Raw genomic sequence first — 25,948 nt, forward strand, 5'->3', positions numbered from 1 at the left:
CCAGCAGTGTCTCTACCCACAGCCAGCACTTGGAGAGTGGGGCTACCATTTCTCAATAAAGCTCTTCTCCCTGGTTCCCTCCACAGTGCTTAGCGTTAGTAGGGACTCAGTGAAGAAACAGGGAAATAAATAGAGAAAAAGAATTATGTTATGAGGTTAAAAACTGATATGCAGGCTACCGGGCTACCTCCACGCTGCAGCCAAGTCTTCAGTTGTTCTGTTTTGATCAGAATTCACAGTGCCTACACACTGCCTGTTTCTTTTCATCCTCACCAGAGGATACATATTGGTTTTAGAGAGAGAGGAAGGGGAGGGGAGAGAGGGGGAGAGAGAGAGAGAGAGACATTAGTCAGTTGCCTCCTGCATGTGCCCCAACAGGGGGATTGAACCTGCAACCTAGGCATGTGCCCTGATGGGGGACTAACCCACGACCTTCTGGTGTATATGGCACAACACTCCAACCAACTGAGTCACCTGCCCTGGGCACACTATTCTTTATTATAATGATATTAAGTCAGGAGGGTCCCTCCTTAACCACATACCCTTTTGGTTTACTTTCCGTATGCATATTCCCGCATACGTATTATTTCACAAAAATGCGTACGGAATCGCATGTCTTATGCCTCGTGGTTCTCAGCATAATTCTTTCAACAGTAAAGTTTTAGGAAAAGACCGGCCTCACAGAACGATGTGTAGAACGGCGCAAATTCCACTGTGCGCGCTGAGCTCGCGGACTGGTTCCAAAGCGCAGCCTCCCTCTCAGGGGATCGCAATGTCGATACCCATGCGCACTCGTCGATGATATCCATGCGCACTCGTCGATGATATCCATGCGCACTCGTCGATGATATCCATGCGCACTCGTCGATGATATCCATGCGCACTCGTCGATATCCATGCGCACTCGTCAATATCCATGCGCACTCGTCGATATCCATGCGCACTCGTCGATATCCATGCGCACTCGTGGATGATAGCCATGCGCACTCTAGCTTCTGTTCCACTCCTTCACCCCCAACGGGGGCGAGTTCAAGTGCTAGCGAGGAAGGGGTTCCGCTGGTGGAGAGCAGAGATCGGCCAAGTTGGCCTGGCGCCCTTATTATTTTATTCTTAGAACTGGCTTCTGTCACATAAACGCAAAACAGCCAGGTCTGAAAGTGTCTGTGTTTGCTCTCACGGTGTCTTGTTTCTTGAGCTCACCAGGGGTTCCGTTCTCCTTCCTCCAGCACTATAGAGAATTCTGTGCCGTTCCGAGACGCTGATTCCGACAAATACAGTGCTTTCCCGGTAGGTACGGCCCACAGCAACCAGACGGCCACGGATTCTGCTTCACTTCCCGCAGATACCTTTAATAAGGCCGCACTGAGGCCCACTGAATGCATTACTAATGTGCTAACACACCAGCTGATACTTTTGACGGGCTTTTGGCACCTTCATGACACAGAGACCATCGCAGTGGATCTTAGGCCCGGTTTTGGTTTCCTGAGGCCATTCCCAGCTGGAAACCACCGTGGGGATCTGAAATTATCTTGAAAGGTGTTGGGAATTATCTTGGAAATTCTTAAACCTACTTCAACTAACTGTTTAAAAGTGTGTTGAGTGTGTGTGTGTGTGTGTGTGCAAGCGTGCGTGTTTGCTTTAGGGCAGTCGGGATGTCGGGGTGCTCTTTGTGAGGGAAACCGACACGTAACATCTCACAAAGTGCCCAGCACTGGTGAGATCGCAGGTACCCCCCTGGCGATGAGGAAATAAAAACACTGTCTGGTCTTGTCCTGACTCTTGATTCTTTCATGTCAGACAGGCCCAACATATGATATGTCCACGTAATTAACCAAAGCTAAAGACTTTTTAATTATCCAGTAAATGATTAATCATTTGACCAAATAAACTAATCGATTAGAGCCTCACAAGACTGGTGATTAACAGAGAAAGTTCAAGGAGTCGGATGACCCCAGAGTTGGTGGAAATGCACACAAGCACACACAGACACACGCGCACACAGACACATGGGTACATGCACACATGTGCAGTGTGTTGGAAGATCACATGTACACATGTCCGCATACACGCACGTTCACATGTGTGGCCATACACACACCCAGTCGCATGTATGTACACACACTCGCATAAGCGCACACCACCACCTATTATAGGCCCTGGTACATGTCAATTTCACCTCCCACAGCGCATTTGATCATATGAATCTTAATTTCCTCAGTGATCTGAAGTGTTCCCAGACTGTGTTAGAGTCACAGATGGCAGGTGTCCGTGTCCCTCAGGCAGGTCTGACCAGTGCCGTCATGAGCGACAGGCAGAACTGAACCCTCCCCGTGTGCTCTTGGGTTTCAGACGCTGCGTGGCTACCACTGGCGGGGGCGGGACTGCAATGACAGCGACGGGACCGCACACCCGGGCAGAAGGTAACGGTCTGCGGGCCACTGAGCCTGAAAATTATCTTCTGACGTGGAGGCAGGAAGCGTCATTCCTTTCCCCAGCCCAGGCGTCCGTGCTCACAGAGAGAAGCCCCTCCCTCAGTCCCCATGGAAGCAAAGCTCAATGACAACAAGGACACCCCTTGTCCCAGAGGCTCCTGGAGCACCCAGTGATGGCCCAGCACCCTGCACCCTGCTGGGTGGCAAGCACAGTGAAACCAGGCCTCCTCCCCTCCCGTGGAGGTTAGGGTCTAGTGGGGGAACCACCGAGGGGGCAGGTCACAGTGGGCCTTTCCCCAGCCCCTGCCCACGGCTTACACCCAGACACAGCCACCCTGCCCCCCGGGGCTCAGCAGCGGGCTCCAGTGAGTGGCGAACACGTCACATTTCCATCCTGGGCTGAGGTTCGGCCCATCACATCTCTCCTTTCGGAAACCGGCCATGTCACCTCAGCTGTGACCACAGTGCCGAAGCATCAAGTTAACAGGGTCACGGATTGGAGAGGCGTCATTTTCACGGCGTGAGCTATCTACATAAAAAATAAATTAAAGGTCCATTGAGCCCACTCATCAGCCCTGTTCCACTACCAAGCAGCCTGGGACAGAGGCGACCGTGAGAAGGCTGGATGTGGGCCACTGTTCCCAGCAGATATCCGAAACCGAGATCCTGGCCAAGGGGTGGAGCAGAGGCTTCCATACGCCACAGCAGGAGAACCTGCTGTCCCTCAGTGACACTGTGGGTAGTGCCCATGGGTGCATCCCCCATGAGGCTCACAGTCTCTGAGTGACAAGTGTATGCCAGAGACCAATGCTGCCGTTTTCTTCCTAGGCCAGACAACTGGGACGCACACCAGGACTCCAACTGCAATGGCATCTGGGTAAGCGACTAGATTGAAACGTGCCCTGCCCTCCTAAGACCCCACTCCTCATCGGTGTTTGTCACACCCAAGAAAGAAGGGGACAGACCAAAGCTAGGCTTTCTGCCATGTGGGAGAGGAGCATAGAGTTCTGGCCACCCAGAGAGGGTCAACGCTGTCACAAGATGCGGGCCCCTCCGTCACAGCCCCTTTAAGCCGTCAGCCACACTTCACCTCTTAATTCTCCCCTGAACAGGCTGAAATTAAGTGGAGAGCAGCGTCAGCCACCCAAACATCTGCCGGAGCAAAGCGCTGGCTGTCACCATGTCATTGCCACCATTTTCCTTCAGTGTCTTAAGGCGAGTCAGGCAGCGTGGACCGCACCCTGTACTTACCACACCATGGGGCGTCTTGCTCTGGTGGCCCAGCTCCTATAAATAATGGGTGTGCCGTGTCCAGGCAGAGAAAAGGGAAGGAAGGAGGAAAGCCACGCAAACAAGCCTTTGAGGCCAGCAGCAGCAGCTGAGCCAGGTTTCATGGGGCCTTGAGGTTATACCGTGACAGGGTCCTCAACATCAAGTTACAAGGACAACTCAAGACTGAGAGTAAACAATGGGTTCGAACAATGAGAGAGATTCTAACGGATTACTGGAGTCTTGGAAATGCAGGCCCTTTCTCTTGAGATCTCTTTTTGGATTTATCACAAATGCTTACGTGGAAATTATGTCCCAAGGGCAGCCCGGCTCCTCCTCTCCACCTAGAACACTCTATGGCTCCCAGCTGCTCCCAGCACTCACACAGGCAGGGACTGTTTAAGATTCCCCAGTTTCAAGATAAATTGCCTCTGAGTAGTTGCCTCATTGTGCTGCTTGAATGAATGGGGGAACACTTCTGTAAATATTCCCCTGTCTAATGGACTCTGACGGTCCGTGGTTTCTTGGGGATGCAAAACAGGACATATTATGCCCCGGTCCACCCCACCTGCAAGTCCCACTGTCATTTCATGAGGAGGAAAAGACATCTCCCCTGGGTCTTCCAGTGTCAAGACCCCCAAGGCAGCTCTTGTTCTATAGTCAAATTTAGGAAATCCCGGGGCAGAGATACCTGGACAGTTTTCTTTCCTCCTGGATTGCTCAGCATCTCTGAGGTTTTCATGTGCGCTGGGCGCCCCGAGACCAGGACAGTAAACATGCCCTTTCTAACACATCTCTGAGCCCCCAGCACTTTCACCTTAGAAGACTGTTAACACAGCTGTTGCTGCCCGGTGGTATACCAGTGTTCTCCCCACGAGTGTGGCAAGCAAGAGGAAACAAAAAAGCGATATGTGTATATATCCATATATACCTTTTAAAGCTCTCCCTTAAAGTTACCCAGACTCTCTGCTTTCACCCCGGAAGGGCCGGCCGCCTCTGCTGTTCCCGCACCCCTGCTGACTTGGGCCCACTCACAAACCCGACCTCACGTGTCAAGCAGCTGACACCTGGGTGGGAGAATTCGCGATGGTTCGTGCTGTCCTGCAAATTGTAGGGTGCTCAGCAGCATCTCTCCTCTACCCGCTAGATGCCAGTAGCGCTCCCTCCCTGCCCCCCATTGTCACAACCAAAATTATCTCCAGACACTGCCAGATGTGCCCTGGGGCGGGGGTGGGTGGCCACAACAGCCCCATGGAGAGTCGCTACTCCAGAAGCATCAATGCTTCTAGGTCAGTGGTTCTCAACCTGTGGGTCGCGATCCCTTTGGGGGGTCAAATGACCCTTTCACAGGGGTCGCCTAAGACCACCGGAAAACACACATATAATTACATATTGTTTTTGTGATTAATCACTACGCTTTAGTTATGGTTGGGGGTCACCAGGACATGAGGAACTGCATTAAAGGGTCGCGGCATTAGGAAGGTTGAGAACCACGGGCCTAGGTGGAGACATCAGGACCCTCCGGGCTCAGGCTCAGAGACCGCCGGGCCGCTCTGCGTGCTGTGTTCTTGTGGCTCAGTGGGGCCTCGGCGCCCCCTCGGAGTGACAACCCCGCACTCCAGGGTCCCACCCTGCGTCTTGAGGAACAAGGCGGCCCAGCTTCCGACCGCTCCCCTACCTGCCCCTGGTTCCTTAAAGCCCAACCCGCCTACATGGCATGTCGCTGGGGTGACTGAAGGGCCCCAGAGACCTGGAAGGGTCTGGCTGCTGATTGGGCTTTGCACTCTGAAAGCCATCCGGGGAGGGCTCGGTGTATGTGTTTCCTAAATTGAAAGAAAGGCAAACTGCTAATCTCGTTGTTTCTCTTTTAAAGGGTGTTGATCCAAAAGATGGAATTCCCTACGAGAAGAAATTCTGTGAAGGTATGAATTGTAAAAGTCCATTTGGTTATTACAATGGAATGTTCTTTTCTGGCCTGAGTCAAAAGGAAGGGAATAGACCACCCAAGCGAGGAAGTGCCTGATGCTACAGCTTAAACCTGACCAATTTACATTTATCGTCACAAGTCCGAAAGAGGTGCGGAACGGATTATAGAGAAAGGGGACAGAATCTAGAGCAAGCACAACAGAACTTACATAATTGTCCCCCTGATCTGAGGCTAGAAAAAGCTGCAGCATAGAAAACAGGAACTGAAACCCTGCACTTCTCCAAATAAGGAAATAAGTAGAGGTGATGATCTGGAATCTTCTCTGTGTCCTTCTCAAAACCCAACCAGCTCTGATGTCTGGGCTGGAACTGACGAGAGTCCCTGTGTCAGCTAGGATAAAGATGTATACCCGGATGACTCTGGGGAAACCTCCAAGCTAGTGGCTTTGGAGTTTCCAAAAAGAGCTGAGTGAACTTCGTTCTAAAGGCCTAAAGGCCTTAGACATCCGGGCTATCGGTACTATTAGGAAAAATCCGTTAGCACTCACATATTACTGAAAATGTGCTCCAGAGATGCCCAAATAAGACCCTGTGGTAGCATCACTGCTTTATGTTCAGTCAATGGTTTTCCCCAACATTAAATTATTTCATTAATTAACTAATTCATTCATTCGTGCATTCACTTAACAGATATTTCCTGAATGCCTAATCCTATTAAGTATCAAGAGCTGTACTTGGCTCTGAGTTTTCATGGGCAGACATGACACGGGCCTTGCCCCCCATCAACTTAAAGTGTAATTATAGTTAAGCTCTCAGAGGGGCAGGAAGGGCAGGAAGGGGCCAAAAATGGAGGCCCAGCCCTTAGTTATGCAGCTGAGAAATGCTTGTTGGATGAAAAAAAGAATCAGTGAACAAATAAACTAATGAATAAACAGACTCAAATCTAAGCGAAATTGGCACAGGGCTCTGGGGTCACGGTGGGAAGCCTCTTGGATTCCCCACATCCCCCACCCCAACGAATGTCCTAGGCCTTCTCAGTCCCCATTCATGTGGCCAAGTACTGTCACAGAGGCCCAAGCCAGGAAGCCACTGGAGTGAGGCTGAATGGGGGGCTTGGAGGTGGGGGAAGGAGGCTCCCCTTTCTGACTCTGGGAAGCATCAGTTAATTCTCCCGGGATCTTAAGGGATTCGGAAGAGTTCATACATCGCCCATGGGTGGATGACTTATGTAGACGGGCCTCAGAGTCAGATTAAGCGATTCTTAACCTCCAGACACACGGGGCTGCCCCGAGACCTCTGCGTCTCTGTCTCGCCATTCGTCAGCCAGGGTCATCCATCCGGTGCTGTTTTGTATACGAGCACACGGGTTAAGAGCTTGAAGGGTCATTAACAGCTTCAATAAATCCAAATTGTTCCCTGAGATCAGTAATTCTTAAAGTGAATCATAGCAGAAATGGGTATGTTTTCCAAAAAGCAATTACCAGAACCAATATGTAGGGCACATTTCCAAGTCCAAATGAAGTTTTGATCCATTCATGCATCCGTCATTCACTCGGGACATCTGGCAGTTTGGTTTATGCTGAGCTAGGTAACACACCTTCACCTGTGCGGCTTAGCCCACAGTTTCGATGGCCTAGAAATCTCATTTGGCTGGAAGTGCTGTGCCCCTCACCCTGCCACACACAGAAGGGGGCCACGCGTCACTGCTGTGATGCTCTGTGCATGGAACACGCGCCAGGGTGTCTGCTACCCTAACCACACAGTCTGGAGGCTTTAAACTACTTGAGGGCATAAATAATGCAAATAACTTGTGCCCCCCAGGTTCCCAGCCCAGGGGCATCATTCTGCTGGGAGACTCAGCTGGGGCTCATTTTCACATCCCCCCCGAATGGCTCACAGCTTCGCGGATGTCCTTGGTGAGTAATTTTGGCAGTAATCCTCCTGACGTGCCCACCTTTGGGTTTGATTCCTCTTGCGCTCCGTAAATGTGATGGCAGCTCCAAGCAGGTGCCAATTTTCCTGCTCAGCAAAACCTGCCGTAAACGCACATGCTTTTCAGTTCGGTTCATCTCAGACAACGTGAGGAGACATGAGCGCGCCACACCGGAGCCCGCGTGGCCATCCCGGGAGGGGACAGCACCCCGCCTGGTCTAAAGGGCACTTTGGCCCACGAGAAGCCATCGCTCTATGGCACCTCTGGGTGCGGTTCCCTCACGCCTCCGCTAGGAAACTGAAATTCTGATCCAGAGATAGTAAAGCACAGAAATGATCACTTCTTTCTTGGCCCCTTCTTCTGCGACTAAGGAGAGCGGATATGAACATAAACATCCCCTAACCTTCTCCCAAGTCCCCAAACCAGGCAAACCAAGACCTTCCTGTCTGAGATGAGCAAGCCTAGAAACAGCCGGGCATGTAAAAAACCGCTCATCATCTCAAAAGAAGAGTGCTCGTTTGAAAAAAATCTTGCTGGAGGAAAAGAGTGACATTTTGTAAAACTATTGGATTCAGATTCTCCACAATAACTGAGAAGCAATGGTAGCCGTGAACAAGGAAAGACCCAAGACCGGGCAAGACTCCTTCCAGGAGAAACAGTTACTAACGGTGAGCGAACGCAGCAGCGATACTGACCAGCAGTGGGGCCGACGCAGGACGGGGAAGGAGAGCCAGCCAGCCGGCGGGGAGAGGCCTGCCGGCGGGTCCTGGGAGCGCGCAGGAAGCCCAGAAGAACAGAACACATCAGGCACAGAGGAAACGGTGACCAAGTAAATAATAAAAGACAAGTGTCTTGAGTTGAGGTCATCTTTTCCTTCAAACCCAAACCCCACTGAGCACCAGGCCCAAGTATTAGAAAGCCTCTCTCTTCATCATGCCCCCCTTTCTCTTTTCATCCCAAGGATAAAAGAAGATCTTGCGATCATCCTGCCCAAACCGCCAGGGTACAGAGGCTGAAGAAAAACCCTTTTGGCACCAGACACGTCTCTCAACACTAAATTTCAGAAAATAGTGGAATGGCCTCTGTAGAGTTTTGAGGACAAGAAAGTGTGTGTCAAAAATACCACTAAGGTGGCGCTCTTATGTGGGGACCACAGAGACGCGTTCTCAGGCATTCAGAGATTCGGGAGACATCCCAGATGTACGTCTTCCTGAAAACAACTCCGAACATGATATTATAAGATGAATGCAAAAATAAAATTATTACTAGATTTAATTGCATAGAATTTTCAAGTACATGCAATGTCAAAACTTCATAAGATTAAAAGACAAATGAAAAACGGGAATAGCCCTGGCCGGGTGGCTCAGTTGGTTGGAGCATCGTCCCGTGCACCGAAAAGATTGCGGATTTGATCCCTGGTCAGGCAACTAACTGATCAATGTTTCTCTCTCGCATTCGATGTTTCTCTCTCTCTCCTTACCTCTCTCTAAAATCAATAAACATAGCCTTGAGTGTGGATTAAAAGATGAAAATAATATTTATAATATATAAGGCAGGATTTAGATCCTCTAATAACAAAGAGTTCCTGCATGTAAGAAAAAAATTAAATTTTTAATGATCAAGAACATGACCAATCAATATAAAAATAGTTTCAATTCATCTTCAGTAGTAATCAAAGAAACACAAATTAAAATGACAGTGCAGTATCACTTACCACCTGTCAAGTAGACAGACATTAAAAACAGACAAAGGCCTAGTATTCACAAGAATATGGTAAAGTGGGTGTGTTCATTCACTACCAATGAAACGGGAGTTGCTTGAACTTCTCTGTAAGCCAATTTGACAATGTATACAAAGTGACATTAAAATATTTGTGGCATTAACCAGTAATTCTGCACCTGGAAATAAACCTGTAAAACTGACAAGTCATTTGCTCAAGAATCTGTGTTCATCAAAGAGTTAGTTATAAGAGCAAAAATGAGAACAGAAACTGAAAATTAAAAATAGGGGACTAGATATGTAAAATTATATTTTACCCATAAAAGGAAATATTAGGCAACCATTAATGCGCATATTATAGAGACGTTTATTGGCAAGAAAATGCATTTATGATCATTTGTTAGGGGAAAAATGTAAGTTACCAAGGGGTAGGCATGGTCCTGTTTTTGTGCTCACGAAGAAAATCCCTGGAAAGTTGTAGACCAGCGTGCTCACACTGGTACCTTGGATGGTGGAATTCTGGGCAACTTTTTTTCTAATTTCCTTTCAATGAATTTATATCATGCATATACCAAATATCATAATACAAGATTCCAGGGATTGTTTCATTTTGTTTTCAGCAAATCACTGAGAAAACTTGCTAAGGAAAACTGAAGCATGGCTTTACTGAGTTTTTGTAAAAGCCTGTGAAATAGATGTGAGTTTGGCACAGCCTCGCGTTACAGACACGGCGACAGGTGGCCGGATCATTTCCTGTCAGTCATCGCAAATGAGCCCGCTAACCAGAGACACTGTCAATGAGGATACAAACCATCTCCAATGAGGCCACGTGCTTCAGTGAACTCACACACGTGGGAAACTGCTCTGGGCCACAGGTTGGATTCAAACCAGACAAAAGTAGACGGACACACACCTCACACAGGACAGTGGTGGCAGCTAAGCAGGCGGGTCCACGTCCTCACACTTGTTCTTACCCCGCACCTGGGCCTCTGGAGGCGGAGGGGCGGGGTCTCCTGGGGGGGACAGCCTCTCACACACTCTCACTCCGAAGTGTGCCCAGTCTCTGGGGAAGAGAAAGACCCACTGGGAAGACATGGGAAGAAGTCACTCCTGCAGACCCCAGAGCTGGCCCCATCCTGGAGTCCTGACGACTAGGATGTGAACTGTAACATTTTTTATCTGCTTATTTGCAACAACAAACTGATTGCAATTCTGCTGGTCAGCATTCGTTTGCTTGGGTTCTAGGCTCATCCCTACCCCCCTCCATCCCTGTCCCTTTTGAGCGGTAAACAGTTTTGAGAAATGACTGTGAGAAGGGGCGATGATGAAGGGCGGATAGGGAACTCAAACTGAGCATAACGGTAATTGAGATTCATAAGGCTTATTGATGAAGTTAATGATGCTGTTGATGGTAGGGACAACCTCACAATTTTAGTGTCATTTTGTCATTTATTTCAAACCTTTGGTGTTCTGGGGTTCTTAAAATGTCTCTACAGGTTAACATTCCTCTCCCAGCTAAAACCAAGCCCAGTCACTCCCAGCCTGGGCCACCTCTGTGGGATTACATTTGATAAGAATGGAAGACAGGACAAAAAGGATGAAAGAGAAATACGATTTTGCTTAGAAAGTTGATGCTGAAAACGAAACTTTATCACCAAGTTACATCTAAATAATGCTGTTCAAACCACCCCAAACCTCAGTGACTTAAAACTATCATCATTTCACCCTGGCCAGTGTGGCTCAGTTGGTTGGAGCATCTCCCATAACTGAAAGGTTGTGGGTTCAACTCCCAGTCAGGGCACATACCTCGGCTGCAGGTTCAGTCCCCTGTCAGGGCAGGTAGAGGAGGCGTGATGTTTCTCTCTCACACCGATGTTTCTCTCTGCCTTCCTCTCTCTCTCTCTCTCTGAAAACAATGAAAACATATTCTTGGGTGAGGATTTAAAAAAAAAAACTATCATCATTTCTTCTCACTCACACATGTGCTGCCTGGGGTCAGCTTTTCGAGAATGGGGTCTGTTGTTCTTGGTTCCAACCTAAAGGCTGGGTTAAGCGCTGCTTCTTGTGTCTCTTGTTTTTCTCGGTTGGACAGTCTATCCAGACTGTGTCCCTTTCCTGGTAATGACAGATGTATAAGAGGGCAAGGCCCCTGCACAAACAAACTTGCTGAATCACGTCTACCATCCACCCACCAGCCAAAGCAAGTCACATGGCCATGCCCAGGTCAATGGGGAGTCTACCTGCCCCAGGTGGAAAAGAGAAGAGAGTGAATATTGGCTTTATTGCTTTTATAGAATTAGAAATGCTAAATATTCCATGGAGAAAAATAAGCAGACACAGAAATTATTAACAAATCATCAAAATCCCACTTAATGCTACCACCCAGACAGAATCATTTTAACATTTTGGAGTATAAGACTGGTTTTGAAATATTCCTTTCATATTCTTCTTAGAAAAAAAAGAATGGGTAAAATCAATATTAGAATGAATTTTGAGAAATTAAAACAAAAATACCCCCACTATCTCAAACTTCTCTCAGTATTTTTCTACTCTTTCCCAGCATTCCACCCCCACAATGCGCACATGTGCACACACACACACACACACACACACGTACAACACAAGGCCGTCCCATGAAGAACAAGTCCCCTTTCTCACAATTACCACTAATCATAAGCATTCTTCCACATTACTACTTATTATACTTATTATGGTTGTTCATGTTCACAGATCCTTTTCCAGTGTATAAGCCATAAACTACTAAACCATTCACCCAAGACTAAATATTAAGATGATTCATGGCTTCATTTTTTGGCTACTATGGATCATGTTCTTTTAAAAAAAAAGCTTCCCAGTTTTAAAACGTATCACCTCTCCCTCTGCAAGGAGTCGGCCTAGGTACGAGGACCATGCCTCGCAGGGGTCCACGGGCTACGCCGAGCTCAGCTCTCGCCCATGTTGGTTGTGTGGCATTTAATGCTTGCAGCATGTGTAAACATCCTATCGCCAAATACTACCCCAGGCCCTCCTGTGTGCCAGGCCCTGGGACACAGGCTAATGACGCAGTGGTGACAGGGCGGGGAAAAGCCAGGTCTGCAGAGGGCCTCGGGCCTGTGGGAAACACAGACGGGCAAACGGGCAGCTCCCGTTGAGACCGCGCACACTTGCTTGCCTCTGTAACCATGACGACGCTCCTGCAAACGCACCATCCCGTCCTGACGGTGCCATCGCCAAGGAAGCCACAGCCTGGGGACCCTGCCTGTGCAGCCCCTTCTCTCCTGTCCCTGCCGTCCTGCAGCGAAGCAGGGTGGCACCCTGGAGGCCTGTCGACAGCTGATTAGATTAGGGGTGTGCTCATTTGGGAAGATACTTGTAGTTCAATAAAAAGGGTGTGAAGAATCACCCTCGTGGCTCCCCAGAATGGTGGGTCCCCCTTAAACAGCCTTCCCGTCCCTTCCAGATGTCGGTCGTCAGCCACCAGGGTCAAAGTGAGCTTCCCTGGCACACGGAAGACCTCACATTTCAAAGGAAAAGAAAGAACAAATCTGAAAACAGGTTCACGCTGTCTTTCCCCCCCTTTCATTGGAAAAACAGTCACTGCTTGAGTTGTTGTGTTGGAGAAGAAAGGGAGGTTAGAGAGATCACCAAGGCCCGCAATAGACGCCGCCCTCCTGCCTGTCCCCATCTGCTCGAAAATTGTTTCCAAAATATTAAACGCTGCATTTCACTGAACCAGAATTGGATGGCGGACGGGGGGCGGGGGGGCTGAGAGAGGGAGCAGCGGCGATGAAACACCATCTCCCACATGTGCGTTTTGCCAGCGAAGACGGTCGCCCGCGCAGCTGTAAAACCTTAGCACGACCCCGGGCAGGTGGCTGTCTGTAGGGTCAGCAGGCACAGATTGAATTTTCTGCTATGTCAAGGACAAAACGAATCCTTAATCCGGCTGCCGAGAATGCATAGTCACCCGAGAGAGCAAAGCTGCTCCCGTCTTTCAAGCCCTTCTGCGCTTCATCCCTCAATTTGAGACGATTTCGTAGATGGGGCTTGGAGGCTCTATTAGCGCGCACACAGCGCGGGTCGGGAGCAGCCACGGTCTCACCCCGTCTGTCCCTAACCGGCCCCTTCTCGCTCTCTGAATTTATCGGTGAGCGTAAAGCTTCCATTAAGCAGAAATGTCTGGCTGATTTTCACGGTGCATATAAAATACGGAAATTCTATCTCACCTAATTTCATATCGACGCCAGAAGTAGTTAAGAGTGAGAGTACTTATTTTCTTTGTTAGATGAGCAAAGGCTGTCGGTTCGTACAACGGGGCAACAATGACCATTTCTGCTCCTCAAACACCTTTCGGGCTGGCAGGTTAAAAATGCTGAGCGGTAAGAGGAGAAGCCTCCCTCCTCGCTGCTCCTCATTTATTCTGTCTGAAAAAAGAGTTGTGTTCACTGGAGTGAATCCTTTTCTCCAACAGCGATCAGGCCACGAGAGAGAGAGTGTTTTTCTGTTCTCTTTGCCTGTTCAGGAGCACAAGGCAGACGGGCTGTTGCCTTGAATCCTGATCCATTCAATTCCCTGTTGCTCCTGCCCCGGGTGGGCAGGTGGGTCTCTTACCTGCCAGCAAAGCAGGGTGCACTTGTAGGCTCGTTCTGAAAATGTCGCTGATCTCAGCCCTCACTACTGCCTGTGAGAATTAAAAAGACAACACTTCATGTTATGAAAAACTACAAGAGGAAATTACTTCAAGCTCCAGGCTTCTGAAAGGCATCTGTAACTGCTCAGCCCACAGGCCTGCTCTCCAGCACATTAGGCAGAGACAGTCACGTGGGCAGGCAGGGTCCCTCACTGACACCTGTGCTGCCCAGTGTGTGAGCAAGATTGGGGGGCTGTCCCTGGCCCCCTGATTAATTATATCTACTGCTTCCCTCTCCCGCAAGTTCCTCAGCCATAAAATGAGTCTCATGGGACTAACTTATCACAGAGGAAACACTTAGTATCTCAACTCTGTTGGAAATGAGGGAAGAGAAATTTTAGCATTTAAAAATCATTTCCGATGGCTCAAATTGATTGCTACACGCTGTTCATTCATTGGTTCATTCAACTGCCTAATTCCCTCCAGGACACTCCCTGGGGGAAGGAAGAGGACAGAGAATACCCACCTCAGCCCTTACCAAGGGCCTGGGGGTCAAGACCGGCTGTGTATGATTTCCCGGAGATTTCCTACTCAGGACAATGGCTGCGAGATCATCAGATGGATGAGCAAACCATAATTCCTAGAGGAAAACCAGGGGGAGTGTTATAAAATGCAAGGCCAACGATTCCAGAGGCGGAAATTGAGATCAGCGTCACCAAGCCAAGAATTTGAAGGCTGATTGGTGAAGAGCCCAAAGGAAAACAAATCAGGAAGGAGCAGAGGGGCCCTGGTCTCCTGTCAGTGACATGCTGAGAGCCAGCAGGAAGGGTGAGCGGGTCAGTCCTTCTTAGAAGACTAGTTACTGAGCAAGCAGGGGACAGGCTTAGCTGCTGTAACAAAACATCCCAAAACTCGGTGGCTTATCATGGAAGTGTATTTCCTCTCATAGTAATTTAGTTCGGTTGTTCTCAACCTTCCTAATGCCGCGACCCTTTAATACAGTTCCTCATGTTGTGGTGACCCCCAACCATAACTAAAGCACAGTGATTAATCACAAAAACAATATGTAATTATATATGTGCTTTCCGATGGTCTTAGGCGCCCCTGTGAAAGGGTCATTCCACCCCCAAAAGGGTCGCGACCCATAGGTTGAGAACCACTGATCTAGAGGAAGGCAGTTCAGGGCTGGCAGGACAGGTAGACCATCGTCCACTTGCAGCTTCCTCCTCTGGGCCCAAGGTGGCTGCTTCTGCCCTTACCACCTCCCTGCTGTAGGGAAAAAAAAGGGCCCTCCCTTGGGAGAACTTGACGGAGAGGTGGCGCACAGCATGCTCACGCACCCCATTGTTCAGAACCTAGTCTCACAGTCACCCCAAGCTGCAGCAGAGGCTGCCAGGTGCAGTCCCTGGCTGGACAGCAAGTGCCCAGCTAACACTGCGGACGCTCTGTTATCAAAGACGGAGAAAGTAGGTAACAGTGGATAATGGGGCGTAGATGTGAAAAGTCGTCTCTAACCTCAGGGACCTTGGGAAGATGGACATGTAAACTCACAATTGGTACCACGCGTTTACCAAATGCTAGGCGTTGCCTTCATATTACCTCATTGAATACTGAAATGACCGTAGTATGTGTATTTCATAGATTAAAAAAACAGAGATTTGGAAAGGTTAGCTAGCTTACCCAAGATAATGCAGTTAAACAAGGAGCCCAGATGCAACCCGAGTCTGGGGGACCCTAGAGCAGACATCAGCAAACAATGGCCCTCAGGCGAAATGCGGCCCTCCACCTGTTCTTATAAATAAAGTTTCATTGGAATGCAGCATGCTCACTTACTCACATATTGTCTGTGGCTGCTTTCACACCACAATGACAGCACGGAGGCAGGGACTCTGGCCAGAGGCCGTGGCAGTCACCCAGGGCCATCCGATGCACCAGTCGGGAGGATAGAAGCAGCCCCGTTTTGTGACAGCTTCTCGGTGTGAGATGAAGGAGGGAGGAACAAGGGGAGATTATTTTACATGAGCAGGTGTTGGGACTGAGAGCCCAGTTTACATTCCGGTCCCAGCTTCCCATCTCCTTACCTCTCTAGTGGACTGTGGGCTTCAGGATTCTTCCAGAGACCAACTTCCAGATATTAACTCTCAAAAAAAAAAAAAAAAAAAGAAAGGAAAAAGAAAAAGAAAGAAAAAGTACCTCACCCCAGAAAAACGGCCGCCTGCATGCTTTAGAATGACCCAACCTTCACAAAACCAAGATGAAGGCATGCAGGAGTCCACCTCTGATACGCATCCTATTTGCCTGCTTCCTGGCCCCCAAAGGAGTTATTTTTTTTTTCTGTTTGTGGAAGAATTTGTTTCATTGACCCCATGAAAGAATTGATGTGTGATTATCTTTGTAAGAGCAGGACATTTTAAGCTCCCATCCTCTCGCTTTTATGAATTTGGATATGGTTCCCCAGTCACTCTGCAAATAATGATGGAAGGAATTGAATGCGCTCTGGTCCGACTGGGCAATCCGTTTTCATTTGGTGTGGGACAGGCAGATAAATGCATCCCTCGGTTCATTTGCCGCATAAATAAATCATGGGGTGCGAGCTTAAAGAATAAATAATGGAAAAGGGAAAAGGAAGAAACTAAGAGGAGCTGACAAGGTAACAAAATAATTTTTAAAAAGCTATTTTCAGGCAAAATGATGAAAGATGGTTACCTGCCATTCCGTCCTCTGCGTCTTTACTGGTCATATTTTGCTAGGATTCTTTATTTGACTATTTCTTTGCCCTCTTATCAGGTTTTGAACTGGCATAGGGTCAAAGATGAAGTGCTCTCCCTTCTTCCTGAAAATCACTTATGTAGCTCAAGTTGAAGTTTGCATGTGCACAGAATAGGCCTCGTCCTTGGAGCTGAACAGTTATTGTTATTGTTACTGGTCAGCTGGCATGTTGTTTGTTTTAAGCTGCTAAATTGGGGGGTAATTTATTACATAGCAATCGATAACTGGTATACTTGGTGTTTGGGGTGCGCATTTGTTTTGGAGGAGGAGGTTCTTGGTGTTTCCTGGACATAACATTGTGAATTTAGCCTTGGAGTTTTGCATGTGGCGTTGGCAATTCTAAAACCCTTTGCCTGACTTCCTCTTCTGAAACCTGACAAACTCACATTAGATCACAGATCTTTTAAGAGTCCTTCCCTGAGCCCCCTCTATTGGATAGGTATCTCTTCTACATACTGACATAGTGCCCTGAACTTCCCCGTTAACATCTCTAAGAGGTAACTTTTATTGAGCACTTACAATTCTAAACTTTATGCATGGATTATCTTTTCAAATCCTCTCAGCCACCCAGTGAGATAATAGGCGCTGTTATTCATCCATTTTATAAAGAAATGGGGACACAGAGGAATTAAGGAAAGTCTTCAAGGTTGCCAGCTGGGAAGTGTCTACTGTCTGTGGCCCTGTGGGTGGTGGGCTCCGTGAAGGAACTTACAATTACCTGATGAAGGGGTCACAGGTTGGCACGTAATATGCCTCCCCTCCCCCTCCCTCCCTCCCTTCCTCCCTCCCTCTCATGGGATACTTGAGTTTAAAAATCAAACTCAGAGTTAAACTACACCCTTTCGGCTGCCTGCATCAAAGCATTCACTTGTCAGAATAGCACTGCCCAACCTAGAACAGCCTGGGACCCCGGAGGCTGAAGTCTACCCCCAGTCCTCCCAGAACCACCTCTGCCAGGCCCCGCGGGAGGACGACCCTCCAGCCGGCAGCGAGGCCACGTTGTTCTGTGTGGCTGCCGTGCCCCAGGGTACGCAGGGTGGGAATGTCTGCAGGTGTCCGTGTAGGGTCACATATCATTTCAGTATTTCCCCCCAAAACATTCCTTCTGCATTCTTCATAAGTTAGGCGTGACTTCCAGAAAAAGAGTAATGGAGGATGAAGAGGTGGCAGCAGCCATTTACACCCCCCTCCCCGCTTTGCTCTCTTCCACCTCCCCCCATCTCCCCCGTCCTCCCTTCCCTCTGGCAAGCCCCATACCATTGTCTGTGTGTTTGGGGAGTTTGGGGTTGTTGTTGCTTTTTGCTTAATCCCAGCCCTTCAAATCCCCGTCCCTTCTGACAGCTGTCAGCCTGCTCTCCGTATCTGTGAGTCTGTTTCTATTCTGTTTGTTAGTTTATTTTGTTCATCAGATCCCAGATATAAGTGAAATCGTGGTTTTGGCCTTTCCCTGACTGGCTTATTTCACTTAGCATAACAATGATGCCATTTTTCATATCTTTTTTCCGTTAACGGTTAGCTGCAGTTTCCCCCGAGTGACTTCACAGTATTTGAAAATAACCACGTTAGGTCTAACTCAGTTAAGGGTAGCAGAGCGGGGAACGCACTGTGCCGTCGTCCGCGGCACTGCTGGGGGGGAGTGCGCGGATGTGCACAGCAAAGTCAAGGCCTTTGTCGGCGGGAAGGGCCTGACAGGGGTGTGACTGATCCTTGGCCCTTTCTCTCTCCTGAGACGGCTTTAAGAACCCCAGCTCTGAGTGGCTTGTTGAAGCTAAGGCCTAAAGTGGTCCCCAAACCCAATTATGTGTGTGTATTAAATAGTCGTTAAAAATGAGAACCAGTGGGCTTTCTCAATGCAGAAACACGCGCATAGCCCTGGCTAATACAGCGCAGTGGATTGAGCGCCGGCCTGTGAACCGAAGGGTCACTAGTTCGATTCCCAGCCAGGGCAGATGCCTGGGTTGCAAGTCAGGTCCCCAGTTGGGGGTGCGCGAGGGGTAACCAATAGCTGTTTCTCTCTTTCTCCCTTCCTTTCCCCCTCTCTAAAGGTAGATAAATAAGATCTTTTTTAAAAAAGAGAGAGAGAAAAATACACACACAAAGAGTAATCGTACATGAAAATGTCACCCCGAAATAGTATACACGTGGCAATTATGACGTAAAGACACTTTTATGTCATTGATAAACTCAGAAGAAATTTTGAAGCAGTGGAATAGCTGGCTTAATACCCATCGAGTTTCTGATGCTCTTTACAAACTTGGGAAGTTTTTTCTGGGTAACTATTAAGTCTTCCCACATATGTACATTTAAGGTACATTTGAGATCAGTTTCCTGAGAACATAAATGCTCAAGAGGAATAAGCAGGAACCGAGGAGGGAGATCTTAATCTGCATACTTCCTGCCTTACACGCCTAAACTATCTTGGGTATAATGTTGCATGCATAAGGCGTTCCGTGTTTAATATGACATGACAAACATTCTTTTCTTTGCTAGGGTCTATAAAACCGATGCTATTAATGGCTGTAACTTCTCATTTTTATCTACTAAGGAAGAAAAATATGTGGAAGCTTTCATTTGTCTGCTCAGATCTTTTTTTATTTGGGGGCAATAGAATTCACTCCTCTTAAACCTGGGACAGTGCACTTGGAAAGGGAGGGACCCTAGGTGATCTGCCCCAAACAGGACACTTTACCTGTGCAGGGCTTCTGCTTGTCCACCTGCTCCTCTGCCTGACCTCTGATCCTCCCAACAGCCCAGGGGAAGTCAGCAGGGTTAGAATCTATCACCAAAGGGGATACTGGGCCCGAGACACTGGGAAAACCACATCTTCCCTGATTTTGCACAGTGAGGAGTATTAAAACCTCGCCATAACACAATAAGTGAAATCTAAAATATTTAACCAGGACAACATGGATTCGCATTGTTTCAAGGTTAATCAAATAACCAGCTGACTGACCTTCCCGGGCTCCGGCTGCAGGAGGCAAATCCACCTTAGTCCCCGCTGTCCTTGGGCACCAGCCGCTGTCCGCTCCCGCTAAAAGCCAGAATCCTGACGGGGGTGACCCAGAGGCCAGTTGGGGCTTCCTGGAGAGCGGCAAGGAGCCCAGGATTCTCACATGTAGCTGAAACTCGTTTCTTCAGGTTGATCCAGAGGCACTGAGCTGCAAAAATGCGGGGGACATGGGGACCCCATGTCCCAAGACTGGGTTGCAGACCATTTCCTCAACTGTCCTACCTCCCGTGACACCCCTCCTCGCTCTGGGGAGGTCAGAATTTACCCCCCACCCCTGAGAATGGGGCCTAAATGGAGAATGGAACCCACGTCTAATGTGACATCTGAACCATGGAGCTTTACTCTATTTGTAGCGCAGATCTAAAAATCAGATCTCCTGATTCGTAGAGCAAAACCTTTTCCCTGCTTTGCTGGCTCACGTCACAGCTACCCTCGTCTTCATTTTCATTCCAGGCTCAGAGGGTATCAGACACCCCCACCCCCTTTGCCAGCAGGGTTCTTGTCTAACTCCGGACTGGGAAGGCCCAGTTTCATGCCCATGTCCCCAAATCTGGGCTTGTCACTGGGCCCATGGCTGAGAAAAAATGCGGGAGAGTGGCGTGGGCGGTGTTGTATTGTCCTTTGAAGTTTTAATGTGTTTTACAGGTTGCTAACTTACTTACCACAGCTCGCAAACTCCGCCTGCGTCTCCCAAGCCACCTACCCGCTTGCTCACCGTCCGGGCTTAACCTACCTTATGAGTTTCACCCATTCTGTTTGTTTTTCTTGACGTCTGTAGTAGAGCTGAATATTCTCAAATCCTAAAGCAAACACATGAACAGAAAAACCTAGGGGGAAAATAATATTTAAAAACAAACAGAGAAACATTTGATCACAGTGGTAGAAGGAATAGAAACCCAGAGAGTAGCTGAGTCACAGAAATGGTAGCGTTTTGAGCAGAAAGTGGTGGGTGCCTCTTGCTAATGGGGTGACAATGAAGGGCCAGTCCCTTGACTCGCATGGTCCTCAGTACTGAACACCCATGCCCCCTTCAGATGAAACGAAAACCCACAAGCCCTTCTTTAATGTTGTTTTTAAATTAGAAAGAAATTAAAGGTATATCTAAAGGCAAATCACATTAAAGCAATCGCATCACTGAATGCAATTTTTCAAACGGCATATGGCCCAGCCTCCTGCTGGCTTCCTCTCCCATGAGGGTCCTCGCCCTGTCTCCAAAAGAAAATCTGAATCTGGAAACTGTTAGGGAAGGAAAAGCCACACTTCTCTCTCATCAACTAACTGAAAATGTATCTTTTTTAAATTTTATTTTTCAATTAAAGTTGAATATCAGGGGGTCACTTTGTAAAGTCTGTCATTGAACATGTATCTTTATTATTTTTTCTGATTACCAAATAATACATTTATTATAAAAATTCAACATTAATTTACAATGTGGATTTCATCCATGTTGTAGCATGTGTCAGAATTTCCTTCCTTTGTGAGGCTGAGTCTTATTCTGTTGTGTACACATGATATTTTGTTTCTTGACACTCAAGTTCAATGGGGCATTTTTGTGCCAAACCTGGCAACCCTATTCTGAAAACATCAGTCTAGGTAAGCTTTTTCTAGAAATTAGAGCAGAAGAGAGTTCCTCCCAGGGGACATTTATTTAAAAAAACAGCAAGGGGACACAGCTAGAATCGGTGTCCTTTCTGATTTTGCACAAGCCATAGAAAAGCAATTCAGTGAATCCTAATTCTGTCAACACTCTGTGTCGGGAATTCTTGAACTAGAGTGTGTGCGGGCGCTGCAGGGCATCTGCGAACACTTTGAACTCACAGATTCATGTACGTGCATCTTGTAAGAAAGAAACCATAATTAGATTCTCAAAGGTGTCTAACACCCCCAAGGAGGGAAGGCGGCACTCTCTTATTGACTGAGGGCGCAGCTTTGAACTCAATAGGCATTTTTGCTGGGGACTTGGGTATTGTTACTTTTCAGGCAATCAATTACCTGAATGTCTCAACTCAACTATGGAGAAAAATCTCAGCAGATGTAAGAGTGGAACGTTTGCCCGTCTCCTGAAACGGCCCTTCCAAGTGAGGGAGGAGTACAGGCCCCATGCCCACGGCATCTTTCACAGACTCCAGCGGGGGGGCCGGCTCATCAGGGATGCTGATCTCTGTGAATTTTCTGATGATGGCTACAGCTAAGAGGCATGTGCTTTAGAGGCCCAAGTCCCTTAAAGAGCGAGCAAGAGACAGAGAAAGGGAAATGCCTGGGCAGTGAATAATCTTACTACCTGTAGAAAACAAATGACCCTTCTGATAATCACTCCTTTATTTTTCTTTAGAAATCCTTCTTCAATTTACCAGCAGCTCTTACCGATGAACTTAACTGGCCCCAACTCTCTGGTGCTACTGGATTTCTGAACTCTACCAGCGGGTACGTATGTTTCCATATCTTCGTCACTTCCGTAAATCTACATAAAAGTAGAGCAGAAGATGGGGCTTGCTCCCAAGAGGTTCAAAAGGGCGTTCTTAGGGATTTCTTCTAGAACACGAGTGACATACAATGAACCCACCCCTGACATAGTCCACCATACAGCAGGATGGGATGCAAAGCATATTTTATCAGTGCAGGCAAGAAGGGAGTCTTTCTGCCATGCAGGCTCTGGAGTTGACCTCTGATGGGAAACCCACAAAAACATTGCTACATTTTTCTGACTCAAGGGACAAAGAAGTTTACTTGATTATTTACCCTCAGAAATTAGTATTTATGAAATGAATAGGATCATGCTGGCATTGATGCTGTAGATTTGAAGGTAGGGACAATTCTTGGATACTCTGAACAACACACAGACCCATTTGCTATGCATGATTGGGTGTGCCCTCGGGGTCTGGGAACAGCCATTCCTCATTCAGGCACCCCATTTTTTATTTAATGGAGGGCATTGCATCCCGTGAATAATTTATTTGATTATATCTTTACTCATTTATTGTAAAACTTCTTAAATACTTGCTACCTAGGCAGGCACATATGCTATAAATGTTTTAAAGTTAAATAAGGCTTGGCCCGTCTCCACAGTCAAGTTACATTCAACTAGGACAGATGAGATTAATGTATAAATAATGATGCTACAAGATTAATGTGCCCAAAGACAACTTGCAACACAGAACCACGGGGTTCCCAGGAGAAAGCATTCATACAGGAACGGCCAACCGCCACCTCCTTTTGGTTGTGTTAGGCAAGGGGTCCAAGCCCTCAAGGATTTAGGGGAGGGGGGTGAGGAAAGAGAGAGAAGAAGCTAGAAAAGCTAACCAACCTTCAGGAAATTGCGTTCATATTTATGTAAAAATCAGCTGTGAATCTACGGAACGCCGAGGAGATGTGTTTTCAAGATCGGGGGTAGGTTTTCAAGTCTGATCATGTGGGAAATGAGGCTGGTTGCTGTTCATGCAATAACGCTAGCTGTATTCATGACAGAGCGAGAACTAAGCTTCGCGGGGCCTTCTCTGCACACCGAGCGCTTTCCTGGGCGTTCCCGGGAGGTCTTCCCAGCTCTTCTCTCCGTGAGGCAGATGGCATTGCTTTCTGCTTTTCGCAGCTGAGGGGTCGGCGGGTCCAGCAGACGAGTTCAGAAACTTGACCGAGATGGCACATTAATAGGCGGTGGGCTGTGTCATCACGGAAGCCTGTGTCATGTTGTACCAGACAGTATTTTGGTGAGCGAGGGTCCTCCTCACCCACAAGTCGCACCCGTTACGTGCGTTTTTATTCTGCCTGCAGAACGCAGCTCCCTGTAGCCTCTGTCCCCTTGTTTGACAGTGTGGCCGTGGGAGGGAGAAATGACCGAGCACCAGAGAGGCCCTCCCCGCGTGGAGATGTGACAGGCATTGTCTCAGAGGTCCATCGTGTGTCATCTCTTCCTAAGGTGCCCATACTCCCAGTAGAGGGGGACCCCCGGAGCCCCATCCTCAACCCTGCTGTCATGACCTGCTATTGTCATTGTCTGGTCACCTGGAACACATCCAGACATAGCCCAGCGAGAGCAGCCTTCTGGAAGAGAGAGTCTGTCTCCCTCCCCACTGTCAACATTATCATGGAGATAATGATAATTATCTCCCACCCCAGCTACGTATGAGAAGGCCTGGGAGCGTCCCTCAGGCAAGGCTTTATGGCCATCACAGAAGGGGTTGGTTATGAATGGGAGACGGTCATAGTTTATTGTACTTTCAATGGCGCTTCCATTTATAGATGAGCCCTCCAAAATGCGACCACCTTTTGACTTAAAGCTTCACAAAGTTGCCCTAGACGTGGTTAAATTAACTGCCAGTAGCTCACGTCTTCGCTGGAGTGGTAGGAAGAATGGAAGGGAGGTCCAGCCGCCGGGCCCAGCTACACGGGTAAACCTTGGTTGTCTCTTCCCTGTCCCCCTACAGCTCATGCAAAGTGACAGTTGCCCCAATTTAATTGTCCTCAAAACCCTGCTCAGCGTAGCTCCTGCTCCCAAGCAGACTTCGTTCAGTTGATTTTAGTTGTTGGGTTTTTTTTTGGGGGGGGGGGTTGGGGGAGGAGGACAGGGAGAGCCAGACTCCCTCTTTCTTTCCACATCTGTTTTGTCCTCAGACCAGCGGGTTCCTCCTGCCAGCCCCCCAATCCTGTCCGTTCCCACCAGGCAGACAGACCTCCCCTAGAGGAAAGGCAGTCAGGGTGAACGTGGGAGGGAAAGGAGCGGCCTTCAGACGCGTTGTCTCTGTAACTCTATTCTCTATTGAATTCTGTAATCTCGCCACGAAGAGAGGGGCTGCCAGCTCCGCACAGAGGACGTGGGCATGGAGCTGCGCTCCCACGGAACCCCGCCCTGCGCTGAGCCAGCCTGTGTGGACCTGCAGCCCTCCTGCGTGAGGGTCTGTGCTGCTGTTCACAGCCACGGACAGCTCCGAGGCTGCCCTGCAGCGTGCGCGGCGCGGACTGTCCTTCCCTGTTGTATTTCTCAGAAGGTGCGCAGCGCGGCTAGTCACTCGGAAGGGCCTGCAGGGGCCCTTGTCTCTGGGTGTCTGTGGGCCCCCAGCTACCCAGTTCTCACTCTCCAAGTGCTCCGTGCCACCTGCGTCTGGGAACCGTGCCCGGTTCTCTGTCACTCGGCTGCAGGGGGGGATACATTCAGCTCCTTTGGCTAGAAAACTCCCTGCCATCTGAGTTGCCGCGGCGCCGCCACTAGCAGAAACATAGCAGCATGACAGCCCCGTGCGTCACTGTCCAGGGGCCCTTCAGGGTAGCAGTTCCTGTTAAAGTATCTCACTCCCTCTCTTGCGGATGGATCTTCCTTGCAGATAAACTGTGCTAGGCCCATCTCCTTCTTAAAAGAACAAAGAGTTCTAAACTGTGTAAAAAAGTATTAAGGGGAGATTGGCCTATGATGGAGGGTCTCTTCTGGGGGAATCAGAAGAAAGGAAGGGGTGCTGACCTTCTTAGAAGCAACATCTGTGAGAGATGGGGGCACTTCCATGGGCGTCTTAAGCACGTGTCCCTGAGCGTCCAGACGCTTGTTACCACGGGGTAGAACTTCTGGCTTTCTCTAGTTGACGGGATTTCTAGAAAGTGAGTTCTGTTATCTGAGATCAGCCACATGCTTTGGGTATTAACAACGTTCTTTGGAAAACGTGTCTTTGAAAGGAAAAAGGTGAAGCCTGAAAGGGAAAAGAATTGCTTTCCTCTGTTCTCTCTTTTATGCCCATCGCTCCTCGAAATGTACTATTTGCTTATGAGATGCACGTAACATAATTGACGTTACATACAACCTCTCTGTTTTATGAATCTTTCTACCCTTTGACACATTAACGAAGTCTGTGCTCTCGACTCTGTGGTTTCAGAAAATTCAAAAAGCAATAACCCTTAAAACCATGTGTTTGCTTTGTTTTTTCCCAGTGTGATTCAGAAAGTAATTGAGTCGGTCCAAGAAAAAAAAAATACCTATGTGAGATTGGTAGCTTGGGGCCTGGAAGGGAAATCATAAGTAAAAAGAAAAAAATATATTTTTTAAGATTAAAAATAGTACTTCGTGTTCAGATCACCTTCAGCAGCAATTATGTAACAGGAAAATCCTATTTAAGTTAAAGACACTAAGGCCCAACAGAAGGATGAGAAACCATGGTATCCAGACTTCAGGAAGGGAGGACTTCTCGTTTAAAAGTGGTATCCACAGTCCTCCATGAGTGGGTGTGGTGGGCTAGGAGGTAAGCTGTGTTTACAGGTACAGGGGTTCTGTTCTGTGTGGC

The 25,948-nt window shown here is 48.3% G+C and overlaps 1 protein-coding gene across 1 annotated transcript in view; it reads left to right on the forward strand.

Moving 5' to 3' along the window:
- The window catches only part of AOAH (acyloxyacyl hydrolase), a 130,228-nt gene that overhangs the window by 48,626 nt on the left and 55,654 nt on the right, over positions 1-25,948 (forward strand). The window contains exons 7-12 of the mRNA XM_090287019.1: positions 1,227-1,287; positions 2,350-2,420; positions 3,261-3,309; positions 5,575-5,623; positions 7,449-7,543; positions 22,021-22,112. Coding sequence (XP_090143145.1) covers positions 1,227-1,287; positions 2,350-2,420; positions 3,261-3,309; positions 5,575-5,623; positions 7,449-7,543; positions 22,021-22,112 — 417 coding nt within the window. The remainder of the gene's footprint in view (positions 1-1,226; positions 1,288-2,349; positions 2,421-3,260; positions 3,310-5,574; positions 5,624-7,448; positions 7,544-22,020; positions 22,113-25,948) is intronic.

The sequence above is a fragment of the Furipterus horrens genome, unplaced genomic scaffold, assembly GCF_987537825.1.
Source record: "Furipterus horrens unplaced genomic scaffold, mFurHor1.1.pri manual_scaffold_9, whole genome shotgun sequence".
Lineage (NCBI taxonomy): Eukaryota > Metazoa > Chordata > Mammalia > Chiroptera > Furipteridae > Furipterus > Furipterus horrens.